The 14,466-nt window shown below is 45.9% G+C and overlaps 1 protein-coding gene across 1 annotated transcript in view; it reads right to left on the reverse strand.

Moving 5' to 3' along the window:
- Positions 1-1,340: 1,340 nt before the first annotated feature.
- LOC123771313 (uncharacterized) overlaps positions 1,341-14,466 on the reverse strand; it is a 43,985-nt gene continuing 30,859 nt past the window's right edge. Inside the window, exons 3-7 of the mRNA XM_069305204.1 lie at positions 9,058-9,138; positions 7,482-7,652; positions 5,225-5,334; positions 3,350-3,432; positions 1,341-1,640 (exon numbers count right to left, since the gene is read on the reverse strand). Of these exons, the coding sequence (XP_069161305.1) occupies positions 1,412-1,640; positions 3,350-3,432; positions 5,225-5,334; positions 7,482-7,652; positions 9,058-9,138 (674 nt within the window). The 3' untranslated portion in view covers positions 1,341-1,411. The remainder of the gene's footprint in view (positions 1,641-3,349; positions 3,433-5,224; positions 5,335-7,481; positions 7,653-9,057; positions 9,139-14,466) is intronic.

The following is a 14,466-nucleotide window of genomic DNA, read 5'->3' on the forward strand; positions in this document are numbered from 1 at the left end:
CTGGTGTGTTGTGTGACTCACATTGCTGGTGTGTTGTGTGACTCACATTGCTGGTGTGTTGAGTGACTCATATTGTTGGTGTGTTGTGTGACTCACATTGCTGGTGTGTTGTGTGACTCACATTGCTGGTGTGTTGTGTGACTCATATTGCTGGTGTGTTGTGTGACTCACATTGCTGGTGTGTTGAGTGACTCACATTGCTGGTGTGTTGTGTGACTCACATTGCTGGTGTGTTGTGTGACTCACATTGCTGGTGTGTTGTGTGACTCATATTGTTGGTGTGTTGAGTGACTCACATTGCTGGTGTGTTGTGTGACTCATATTGCTGGTGTGTTGTGTGACTCATATTGTTGGTGTGTTGTGTGACTCACATTGCTGGTGTGTTGTGTGACTCACATTGCTGGTGTGTTGTGTGACTCATATTGTTGGTGTGTTGAGTGACTCACATTGCTGGTGTGTTGTGTGACTCATATTGCTGGTGTGTTGTGTGACTCATATTGTTGGTGTGTTGTGTGACTCACATTGCTGGTGTGTTGCTTGACTCACCGTCCTGGTGTGTTGAGTGACTCACAGTCCTGGTGTGTTGCTTGACTCACAGTCCTGGTGTGTTGCTTGACTCACCGTCCTGGTGTGTTGCTTGACTCACAGTCCTGGTGTGTTGCTTGACTCACAGTCCTGGTGTGTTGCGTGGAAGTGTGGTAGGAGAAGTCAACTAATAATGTAGGAATGTGAGGGAGAAAACCCAGTGTTGAGCCAATTGAAACAAAAAGTTCCAAGTAGCACGGGCTATGGCGAGCCCGGTAGTGGACTTTTGTTATAGTTCTTCGTATTTTCTCATTGCTCCCTGTTTCGCTGAACGATCTCTGACTTCTGAGACATCAAGCACTTAGAGAAGACGTGGGGAGACTTCACAACCCCCCGGTTGTGAAGTTATAAAGTTAGGTTTCTTGTTATAAACAACTTAGCAGTGTTTCAGAGTTCTAAAAGTTTAATAAGAACCAACTGTGATCAGAATGGCAGGCGCGAGGAGGGGAGACTGAGGTTAATGGGCTGCGTCCTGGGAATGTGTGTGTGTGAAAATTAAGATTAAGGACCTGACCTGCCTAGTGGCTGTAAAGAAATGTAAGAATTCTTGTATACGAAAAAAATGAAAAATAATAGTCATATTAAAAAACTAAAAAGTTTTTATATAGTTATTCAAATGATAATAAAAATAACATAAAATCTTTGTGTTAATATAATATGAGACATAGAAGATGATAAGAGTGAAGGGGGTCACGTCTTTACATTGTAAGTACCCCTGTAATGATGAGGTGAGATATGATGAAATAAACTGTGTATATACATTGATATTTATTATAATGAGGCGAGACTCATGATGAGTACAGTGGATTAACTGATCCATGGCACGTCACCCTCCTGCAGGCACCACCACCAGGGGCACCGGCGTGTCTCCTGCAGGGTCTGTGAGAGGCCTGAAGGAGTAGAGATGTGAGGGCAACTGAGGGTGACCACCACGAACCAGGAGCTTGTTAAGGGTAGCCATGCCCGCGTTAACGATCCTGATGGCCCCGGCGGGAAAGCGGTACCCCTGCAGGTGCTTCGGGTACTTCGGCCGTCGAAACCGTCCTTCCGGGTACCTGTCGAGAGGAAGCCCAATCGTGTCAGTATATCGACATATTATGGTGGATATAGATACTGCAGAGATAACTGTATTCCAGCTGAGATACTTCTATACAGTACTCCATGGAGGATACCATCTTAAGTAGAACAAAATGAAAGGCTATAAATTAATTAAATTAAATTTAATTTAATTAATTTAAATTAAATTAAATTAATTTATTTAATTTAATTTAATTAAATTAATTAAATTAAATTAAATAAATAAAGGCTATACCCCACAAGACAGTCACCATTACCTGACAAGACAGTCACCATTACCCCACAAGACAGTCACCATTACCCCACGAGACAGTCACCATTACCCCACGAGACAGTCACCATTACCCCACGAGACAGTCACCATTACCCCACGAGACAGTCACCATTACCCCACGAGACAGTCACCATTACCTGACAAGACAGTCACCATTACCTGACAAGACAGTCACCATTACATGACAAGACAGTCACCATTACCTGACAAGACAGTCACCATTACCTGACAAGACAGTCACCATTACCTGACAAGACAGTCACCATTACCCCACAAGACAGTCACCATTACCCCACAAGACAGTCACCATTACCCCACAAGACAGTCACCATTACCCCACAAGACAGTCACCATTACCCCACAAGACAGTCACCATTACCCCACAAGACAGTCACCATTACCTGACAAGACAGTCACCATTACCTGACAAGACAGTCACCATTACCTGACAAGACAGTCACCATTGCCCCACAAGACAGTCACCATTACCTGACAAGACAGTCACCATTACCTGACAAGACAGTCACCATTACCCCACAAGACAGTCACCATTACCCCTCGAGACAGTCACCATTACCCCACAAGACAGTCACCATTACCCCACAAGACAGTCACCATTACCCCACAAGACAGTCACCATTACCCCACGAGACAGTCACCATTACCCCACGAGACAGTCACCATTACCCCACGAGACAGTCACCATTACCCCACGAGACAGTCACCATTACCCCACAAGACAGTCACCATTACCCCACAAGACAGTCACCATTACCCCACGAGACAGTCACCATTACCCCACAAGACAGTCACCATTACCCCACAAGACAGTCACCATTACCCCACGAGACAGTCACCATTACCCCACAAGACAGTCACCATTACCCCACAAGACAGTCACCATTACCCCACAAGACAGTCACCATTACCCCACGAGACAGTCACCATTACCCCACAAGACAGTCACCATTACCCCACAAGACAGTCACCATTACCCCACAAGACAGTCACCATTACCCCACAAGACAGTCACCATTACCCCACAAGACAGTCACCATTACCCCACGAGACAGTCACCATTACCCCACGAGACAGTCACCATTACCCCACGAGACAGTCACCATTACCCCACAAGACAGTCACCATTACCCCACGAGACAGTCACCATTACCCCACGAGACAGTCACCATTACCCCACGAGACAGTCACCATTACCCCACAAGACAGTCACCATTACCCCACAAGACAGTCACCATTACCCCACAAGACAGTCACCATTACCCCACAAGACAGTCACCATTACCCCACGAGACAGTCACCATTACCCCACGAGACAGTCACCATTACCTGACAAGACAGTCACCATTACCCCACAAGACAGTCACCATTACCCCACAAGACAGTCACCATTACCTGACAAGACAGTCAATCCTGCCATAGTCGACAGGAAGGCCCAGGAATCTCATCAACCGCTCAGCCTCATACTCAAGGCGATGCTGGAACGGAACAGAAATATTAACGAGGGTAATTAACATTTAACGAGGATAATTAACATTGGCTTCCATTCACGGCTATAAATTAAATATTAACACAGTCATTATTCGCTCAGCACCACCGTTGTGTTTAACTCTTAATACTCTACTGGTATGTAAAGATTTTTGTTTTTAATTGTCAGGGGAAAGCGGTAAGTCATTAGGATTATATAGCACTGGGAAGGGGGTCAGGATAAGGATTTGGGATGGGACGGAGGGAAAGGAATGGTGTCCAACCACTTGTGGACGGTCGGGGGATTGAATATATTGAATGCGACAGGACTGAGGTCCTGAGCAGTGTGATGGACTCCCTGTATACAATGATCACTATAAATACTAAACACTGTTTACCAAATGGTCAAGTGTTGGTAAGTTTGGTGGAGGTGTAGAATGTGTTCCTGCGGGTCAGGTGTGGGTCTGGGTGTGGACTCACCCTCTTGGGCGTCCACGGTCGAGCGTCAGCTCTTGAACCCCGCCTGTGTGTACTCACCTAGTTGTGTTTGCGGGGGTTGAGCTCTGGCTCTTTGGTCCCGCCTCTCAACCGTCAATCAACAGGTGTACAGGTTCCTGAGCCTATTGGGCTCTATCATATCTACACTTGAAACTGTGTATGGAGTCAGCCTCCACCACATCACTTCCTAGTGCATTCCATTTGTCCACCACTCTGACACTAAAAAAGTTCCTTCTAATATCTCTGTGGCTCATTTGGGCACTCAGTTTCCACCTGTGTCCCCTTGTGCGTGTTCCCCTTGTGTTAAATAGCCTGTCTTTATCTACCCTATCAATTCCCTTCAGAATCTTGAATGTGGTGATCATGTCCCCCCTAACTCTTCTGTCTTCCAGCGAAGTGAGGTTTAATTCCCGTAGTCTCTCCTCGTAGCTCATACCTCTCAGCTCGGGTACTAGTCTGGTGGCAAACCTTTGAACCTTTTCCAGTTTAGTCTTATGCTTGACTAGATATGGACTCCATGCTGGGGCTGCATACTCCAGGATTGGCCTGACATATGTGGTATACAAAGTTCTGAATGATTCCTTACACAAGTTTCTGAATGCCGTTCGTATGTTGGCCAGCCTGGCATATGCCGCTGATGTTATCCTCTTGATATGGGCTGCAGGAAACAGGTCTGGCGTGATATCAACCCCCAAGTCTTTTTCTTTCTCTGACTCTTGAAGTATTTCATCTCCCAGATGATACCTTGTATCTGGCCTCCTGCTCCCTACACCTATCTTCATTACATTACATTTGCTTGGGTTAAACTCTAGCAACCACTTGTTTGACCATTCCTTCAGCTTGTCTAGGTCTTCTTGAAGCCTCAAGCAGTCCTCCTCTGTCTTAATCCTCTGTGTGTGTGCGTGTGTACTCACATAGTTGAGCTTGCGGGGGTTGAGCTCTGGCTCTTTGGTGCTGAGAGATGTGTGTGGTGCGTGTGCGCGCAGGGGAAGGGTTAGTTAGGTTGGTAACTCAAGTATGTTGACCAGACCACACACTAGAAGGTGAAGGGACGGCGACGTTTCGGTCCGTCAAGGACCATTCTCAAGTCGATTGTCGACTTGAGAATGGTCCAGGACGAACCGAAACGTCGTCGTCCCTTCACCTTCTAGCGTGTGGTCTCGGCAACATACTTTAGCCTCGTTACTGTGACTCATCGCCTGCATTTGGTAACTCTAAGTCAAATAACGGGCAGCAGAGCTGAGAGGAGAGGAGGAGTAACGGAACACACACCAGGGAACAGACGGAACACCTAGACCAACCAACCTGCAGATGCTCGTAGTGAACCACGTGTACAGATGTGTGTGGGAGGCTGAGCCACGCCGCGTTGAGATCTGCCCACAGCTGCCCGCGTTCCACCGTGAAGTTGGCCCAAGCTGCGGAGGGGGAGACATGTTCACTACATCATAGATTACCATCACTCCCTCATACTTTACCATCACTGCAAAATGTAAATACTAGTCAATATTCATGGCAACACATGTATATCTATGTATAACCATATCAACGTATGCTCATGTATAGAAATATACTTATATGTGACTCATTTTTGGTATATCCACACACCCACATATGTCCTTCTCTTGATATACCGACATCATACCTGGTTATAATATACCGTAGATAGTTTGGTAGATTCCCGCATCTACACCTACACATTTCTAGAAGTAGAGGGGTAGAAATGTGTAGAGGAGAGTAGAAATAGCCTACGCTATCCTTTTGATATCTTATATGTCTCAATAAACTTACTTAACTTGTTCACTCACATGATATCGTCACCCACACGTGTTAGTGACGAGATTGGCACTCAGCATTCTCTAAGTGCCTAATAGGGTCGTTTAGGGATTATAGAGTGATTACAGAGAGCATAATTCAGGGCTTATGGGAACTTAAGATCATAGAGATTTTTAGATTTATTTACAGCAAGACACTTGGGTAGTGATATCGAGGTTCGCAGAGGAACTAACGAGTTCAGAGGATGTTCGACTGAATTCAGAGTTCGCGACTGAAATCAGAGTTCGCGACTGAATTCAGAGTTCGCGACTGAAATCAGAGTTCGCGACTGAATTCAGAGTTCGCGACTGAATTCAGAGTTCGCGACTGAATTCAGAGTTCGCGACTGAATTCAGAGTTCGCGACTGAATTCAGAGTTCGCGACTGAATTCAGAGTTCGCGACTGAATTCAGAGTTCGCGACTGAATTCAGAGTTCGCGACTGAATTCAGAGTTCGCGACTGAATTCAGAGTTCGCGACTGAATTCAGAGTTCGCGACTGAATTCAGAGTTTGCGACTGAATTCAGAGTTCGCGACTGAATTCAGAGTTCGCGACTGAACTTAAACTGATTCTCCGACTGAATGGTAGCTCCCCAACACTGAGATCGTTCGACAGTTAGCAAAATGCTGTCACTAATGGCACTAGAGCAAGTGATATGGGGTCAAGCCGAAGATCAATGCAGTACTGATACTTGTGATATCTCACATGTACATATATACACACACACATACATATATACATTTATATACACATGCAGACGATGAGTTACAATAACCTGTTTGAATATATGATGACCAAAGCACATATGGACCATTATGTAGTCTTGTGGTGACTATATACACACTATTTAGGTGCTTACATATACACACACACATATTGCGGCAGGACAGACATATGTAGCAGGAAAGGAAGGGAGCTATCAGGGGAAAGCGTCAAGCCATTACGACTATATAGCCCTGGGAAGGGGTCAGGATTTGGATTTGGGATGGGACGGTGGGAAAGGAATGGTGCCCAACCATTTATGGACGGTCGGGGATTGAACGCTGTCCTGTATGAATATACTGAATATACGTTCATAACCTGTACCCACACGTTCACACACTGTACCCACACGTTCACACACTGTACCCACACGTTCATACACTGTACCCACACGTTCATAACCTGTACCCACACGTTCATACACTGTACCCACACGTTCATACACTGTACCCACACGTTCATACACTGTACCCACACGTTCATAACCTGTACCCACACGTTCACACACTGTACCCACACGTTCATACACTGTACCCACACGTTCATACACTGTACCCACACGTTCATACACTGTACCCTCACGTTCACACACTGTATCCACTCCCCCCACACACTACCCACACACCCACACACCTCCACACACCCCCACTCCCCTCCCCCACACACCCCCACACACTACCCACACACCCACACACACCCACACACACCCACACACCTCCACACATCCCCACCCCCCTCCCCCACACACCCCCACACACCGCCTCGCCGACGCCTGGACACTCACTCGGGCCCCACCCACACACCCCCACACCCCCTACACACCTCTACACCCCCCCCCACACACCGCCTCGCCGACGCCTGGACACTCACTCGGGCCCCACCCACACCCCCCACACACCCCCCACACACCCCCACACACCCCCCACACACCCCCCACACACCCCCCACGTCCCCTACACACCGCCTCGCCGACGCCTGGACACTCACTCGGGCCCCTGAAGAAGGCGGCGCTGCCGAAGCCTGTGTGGCCAGCGGCGTGATAGTGCCTGAGGGCCAGCAGGGACTCCCAGGGGCTCCGCAGTAACACCACCACCTTCCGCGGCGCCCGACCCACCAGGAACCGGAACTCTGTACCACTGTATACCCCGCCCTGGACCTCTGTAGGGGAGGGAGAGTGGTGAGTGGTGAGTGGTGAGTGAGGGAGGGGGAGAGAGAGGGAGAGAGGGAGAGAGAGAGGGAGAGAGGGAGAGAGAGAGGGAGAGGGAGAGAGAGATAAAGACAGAGAGAGAGACACACAGACAGACAGACACGAAGAGGAGGGGCGAGAGAGAAGAAGAGAGAGTAAGGAAGAGGAACAAAAAGAAGGAAAGAGAGAAGGAACAGGTGAGAGAGAAGGGGGGGGGGGGCTGGTGGAGAGGGGAAGATAGGAGAAGATAGGTAGACCCGAGCATCGCCGGGTCTTATATAGTTTCCTATATATACATATAATAATTCCGGTTGTCGGGGACAGGAAGCCTATATATATATTTAGGCTGATGGAAGCTCTTCTGGGGATCAACTACTGACCCTCCTCAGGATGCAACCCACAACAGTATCCTGTCTCCAGTTACTGTTAGGTGTATAGAGGCATCAGGTGAAAGGAAACGTGCCCAACTGTTTCAGTACTGACCGGGGGATTGAGCCCGGGTCACTCGGTTGTGAGCCCAGCACGTAGACTACTGTGCTATATGTATGTACTAAATTTTAAGTGTCGAGATCTTGGCTTCCGTCGAGACGATTGTGCACGGACACTATACATGTGTGTGTATGTATGGTGGCACTATACATGTGTGTGGTGGCACTATACATGTGTGTGGTGGCACTATACATGTGTGTGGTGGCACTATACATGTGTGTGGTGGCACTATACATGTGTGTGTATGTGTGGTGGCACTATACATGTGTGTATATATGTGTGGTGGCACTATACATGTGTGTGTATGTGTGGTGGCACTATACATGTGTGTATATATGTGTGGTGGCACTATACATGTGTGTGTATGTGTGGTGGCACTATACATGTGTGTATATGTGTGTATATGTGTGGTGGCACTATACATGTGTGTGTATGTGTGGTGGCACTATACATGTGTGCATATATGTGTGGTGGCACTATACATGTGTGTATATGTGTGGTGGCACTATACATGTGTGTATATGTGTGGTGGCACTATACATGTGTGTGGTGACATTATACATGTGTGTATATGTGAGTGGTGGCAAAACTGCTTTATAAGTCCGAGGTCTTTAAATAGCCAACACCTTGGATATAGCACTTAAACACCACCTGTGTAATATTGAAATAGGAGAATTCCGGGTTCGAATCCCTGGCGGGACAGAAATGATTGGGCACATTTCCTTTCACCTAATACCTCTGTTCACCTAGCAGTGGAGTAGGTACTCAGGAGTTAGTCAGGGAGGGGGGGGGGACCTCGATAAAAGCCAAGACACGTATGAATACACTCTGGCTTCCTGTCCCCGACACGATGACTTAAACTATAGGAGACAAGATGGCCAACCGTACCCTCTGGCAGCATGGGGAAACTGTGGGTCTTCTGGAGCAGCGTTGTTCCTTGGCGGTAGCCGTCTCGCTCTCCCAGGAACCCTGCACGAAGAAGGAGTTACCAGAAGCGCTATAGTTATATAGTTATATAGTACTGGCTGTATAGCACATGGTATGGTTATATAGCACTGGCTATATAGCACATGGTATTGATTGTTCAATAAACCCCTGAACTATATGTTTAACACATCTCTAACCCTGTCCATGGAGGACAGAAGAAAATGTATATATGCTGGTTAGCATTGTAAATGTCTGGCCACGCCTGTGGTAGAAAATAATAATGAATAAAAAAAGCACATGGTATGGTTATATAGCACTGGCTATATAGCACATGGTATGGTTATATAGCACTGGCTATATAGCACATGGGATGGTTATATAGCACTTGGGGGGGATATGAGGACAAGGAACTGGGACATATGCTTGAAGGGAAAGAAAGGTATCAACCACTTGGGCTGTCGGAGGATCGAACTCCGGCCTGTAAGAAGCAAGGTCGACGCAATACTGACCAAGTGTAGTAAGAATAATATGAGGTTGTTATTAACTTAAATAAAAGATAAATGCAAAAAGACTGATTTTTTAAAGTTATAATATTGGTTAAATTTTGAGATCTATAATAGAACGAGACCATACAATAACGACCTTGGCATCAAGGCCACACTTTCAGGTAAATCACAGGCATAATGTTACTGAAGCCAACATACAAGCCGTAAGTATGCTTGTATACACTGTATGTGTAAGCAACATACACTAACCTAACACACAGAAAGCACAATTGCGTGATGCATCAAATGAACAAATCCCCAAGGGTTCGAATCCTCGTCACGGCCCTTGTGGATTTGTACACTACCTAAGATAAAATTGAGTAACACTTTTGGGGGCCAGCCAGAGGCTTAGGGCCCGCCCGGAGAGTATAATTCAACTTTTTAACTCTCCAAGATTACATCTGAAGCCTCGTGGCTCACAAAATTAAGGCTCAGAGGCTAATATATTCCCATCATCTTAGCCCCTATGCACGGACACGTGGAAATATATCAGCCCGGACACGGGGAAATATATCAGCCCGGACACGGGGAAATATATCAGCCTGGACACGGGGAAATATATCAGCCCGGACACGGGGAAATATATCAGCCCGGACACGTGGAAATATATCAGCCCGGACACGGGGAAATATATCAGCCCGGACACGGGGAAATATATCAGCCCGGACACGGGGAAATATATCAGCCCGGACACGGGGAAATATATCAGCCCGGACACGGGGAAATATATCAGCCCGGACACGGGGAAATATATCAGCCCGGACACGGGGAAATATATCAGCCCGGACACGGGGAAATATATCAGCCCGGACACGTGGAAATATATCAGCCCGGACACGGGGAAATATTGGACTTATTAAAAAAAATATATTTCTGGCCTCCTGGTGAAGGGTGAAGGCATTTATATATAGCGTTGTGGTTCGAACAAAATTCGTCAGTGAAGCACTTGTTCCGGAAGTGTTCGAAAGTCAACAGTTGTGAGTCGTGTGTAAACCGTTTTTCATTCATTAACGGGGGGGGGGGGGGGGGGGTTGGCGAGTGCATGGACTCACTTTTGGGTCTTTGTTAGGAGAACGGGCTGCTTTGTTAGGAGGACGGGCTGCTTTGTTAGGAGGACGGTCTGCTTTGTTTGGAGGACGGGCTGCTTTGTTTGGAGGACGGGCTGATTTATAGAATTGTGGTTCGAACAGAGGACGTGAGCTGAAGCATTTGTTTCGGAAGGGTTCGGACGACATCAGTTGTGAATCGTGTGTAAACCTCTTTTCATTGATAAACAAGGGGTTTGGCGGCTGGATTAACGAGCTTGAATCTTTGTATGAGAGGACGGGCTGCTCTTTAACAGACACAACTGCACGACTAAGGTAAACCGACCGAAGCGTGTGACTGAGGTTTGAGCCTAGTGATTCAAGAGGCTTCGAGACAGATGAACCCGCCGGTGCTGAAGCCGGAGCTGGACAGTATGCAAGTAAGTGACGTTGTAGGATGACGCGACGGGAACACCTCTCAACCTCTTTACAAATCCATTGTGTTAAAGGATACGCCGTAGCCTACTCTGCTCGAACTTTTGAAATCGAGTTTAGCAGTTCAAGCACCTAAAAAGGTAAATAACACTAGTTCCTATAATCCAGCGGAAACGAGCTGCATTGGCGGCCATTCTATCCACGGGCCGCCGCCAAATCAACACATTGTAACAACATTTTTATTCCTGGGTGACAAGTGTTATTTACTAGAGTTGCGTGGTGACCCCCGGGCGCGTCGGACGTTCCTGAGGTCTCTCTGCTCCTGGCTAGTGTTTACGTTGGGTGATTGCTGTAATGTAACGTCAGTGTAACCTATTCAATACAACCCAGCCTTGTGTGCCCTACTCTAGTGTTACCTAAAAAAAAAGTGTTTCCTAGTTAATGTAACATAATTTAACCAAGTTAATAAAGTATCTGAAGTTTAACTAAATCAAACTTGGCATGATTCAATCTTGCTTAATGGAATCTAAGACCATATAATAAAAAGAACACCGCGGCTTTTGTGTGCATAACCTGGTCATATATCGCTGCCTTAGTCTTGTTCTCTTAATGTTTTGTTGTGAATGAGTTAAGATAAATGGAGAAAAAGAGTCCCAGAAGTTCCATCTGTACCGAATGTGTTTGCAGATTGAAATTTGCTTTTAGTATTATTTTAAAGGCGGTAATATAAGGCGTAACTGGTTTCGGTTTGGTGTGACCTCGGGGCCCATGCCGGTAAACTGTTCAGCTGGCATAAAAGTTTGACAATATCTGGTACAGTCCACCCGATATTAGGATCCGGGATAATATTAGGTCCTCCAGAATGGGCAACCAGTATGAACCATACTGACAATGGTGCGGTCCACCGGTTCATACTGAAAGTTCAGCGACTTCAAGTTCTCTGGGTGGGCCAGTAGAAACACCTCTGCCTTTACTAGAGTGAAATTTGCAGTTGAATTTTGGGATGGAAGGCCTGGGACTATCTGGACAATTGCTGCAATGTTTAATGCCTGTAATACCTATTGACTTGTAAATAGATTTATAATTATATGTACGATATTTTGTTAACACTAATGTTATTGGGAATAATAATAATAGGTGCCAAAACATTATTTATTATTTTGATTTTGTATCATGTGTGTTCAGAACTAAGGTTTACTTGCTGGGTGGTCAGTAAACTATACAGCATTGATAACCATAAGCCAAATTCCAACCCAAAATTATATACTGTTTACTGTTTGGATAATACTGTAAGTAGGAAAGACATTGTTAGTAGCCATGTCTGAATTATGCTTCTAACGTCCAACACAGTCTGTAAATTCACCCAAATACTCTTGATCAAGCCACTTGACCTACTTCTATGGTCAAATAATGTGTAATAATAATAATAATGACATACATTAGAAAATATTGAAGTACATTTCTCCTTGCGTTCAGTAGCAGTTATACTTGTGTCGCAGAGAGGTACGGCGAGCGCTGTACCTGCTCCCTGGATATATTGGTAACTGTCCGAATAAAACTTTCCGGGAAAAGTCGTTCACAGTTCAGATAGATTTTCCAGCCTCTATTTGATCACTGAATTATTGTAGCCGTAATGCGCGCAACCAGTCCATTTGTGAGTGCTTGAATATTCATAATGTCCCTACACGGGGATTATACACTTCGGTAAAACTAGGACATGATGGCCGGGTTACGACCGGTCTAGATCATTAACAGAGATGACTGGATTAGTCCAGCTCTCATGTACGATTTTAGTCCAGGTTTTCTGGGGAAAATTTACAATTATTATTATTTTATTAATATTATTATTGAGAATCAATTGGAGCTATGCAGAGGATTCCAACCTGCATCATGGGTACTCCCAAACACACGCCTTAAACCACTGACGCATGATACTCTATAAGTAATATACCCTGTGATTCACATGAATCCACAACTGCAAGCTCTTTTTAGGGAATATAAGTTAGTATTTATTTGGTAATAAATTTTTATATGGTGGAATAGGCTACCAGTTAGCATTGCCGAGATAACAAAAGTTTTACAGGTATCAAAATGCATGTCCTGGGTATATCTCTGATATACCCAGGACATTTATTTATTTATATACAAGAAGGTACATTGGGTTTGTGAAAATACATAGCATAGTATTTACAATCTTGTAAAGCCACTAGTACGCGCAGCGTTTCGGGCAGGTCCTTAATCAAACAGATAATTTTAAGTAGGTAAATTCTAGCAGAATTAATAAAATGATAACAAATACATTGCAAGAAAAAAAAATGAGATGAGAGAGATTAGTAAGTATATTAAAGCACATTGGTATATTAAAGCTCTGATTGATTACATTGACAGCTTGATTGGTAATTTAAACAAGATTAATAGACATGTATTAATCTTCCTGTACGATCTTTTCCGTTGCCTCTACTGAGGCAATGCGCATGTCCTAGGGTTAATTTGTTCCATTTTGTCTGGAAAGGTGAGTTTATTGGGCAGCGCCACTCATCCTGTGAGTGGACACACCACCATAGTGACAGTATTGGGCAGCGCCACTCATCCTGTGAGTGGACACACCGCCATAGTGACAGTATTGGGCAGCGCCACTCGTCCTGTGAGTGGACACACCGCCTACTATATTGCAACTGATGAGGCTGCAAGCACTGGTGGCCAAGAAAAAGTGATACAAAACCCGCAAGATAACGTAAGTTTGGGATTTGGTAAATGTTAAACGTCTTATCTGATAAACTGTTCACCTGAGACAGCCAAGTCCCAGCTGCGTCTGGGAACAAGTGACAGGATGAACACCCCCAGAGAGTTTTCTTTCTATCAGGGGTTGTTGTACATGCTGCTATGGCGGTGTGTCCACTCACAGGATGAGTGACGCTGCCCAATACTGTCACTATGGCGGTGTGTCCACTCACAGGATGAGTGACGCTGCCCAATACTGTCACTATGGTGGTGTGTCCACTCACAGGATGAGTGACGCTGCCCAATACTGTCACTATGGTGGTGTGTCCACTCACAGGATGAGTGGCGCTGCCCAATACTGTCACTATGGCGGTATGTCCACTCACAGGATGAGTGACGCTGCCCAATACTGTCACTATGGCGGTGTGTCCACTCACAGGATGAGTGACGCTGCCCAATACTGTCACTATGGTGGTGTGTCCACTCACAGGATGAGTGGCGCTGCCCAATACTGTCACTATGGCGGTGTGTCCACTCACAGGATGAGTGACGCTGCCCAATACTGTCACTATGGTGGTGTGTCCACTCACAGGATGAGTGACGCTGCCCAATACTGTCACTATGGTGGTGTGTCCACTCACAGG

This window comes from Procambarus clarkii, chromosome 54 (genome assembly GCF_040958095.1).
Source record: "Procambarus clarkii isolate CNS0578487 chromosome 54, FALCON_Pclarkii_2.0, whole genome shotgun sequence".
NCBI classification, from domain to species: Eukaryota; Metazoa; Arthropoda; class Malacostraca; order Decapoda; family Cambaridae; genus Procambarus; species Procambarus clarkii.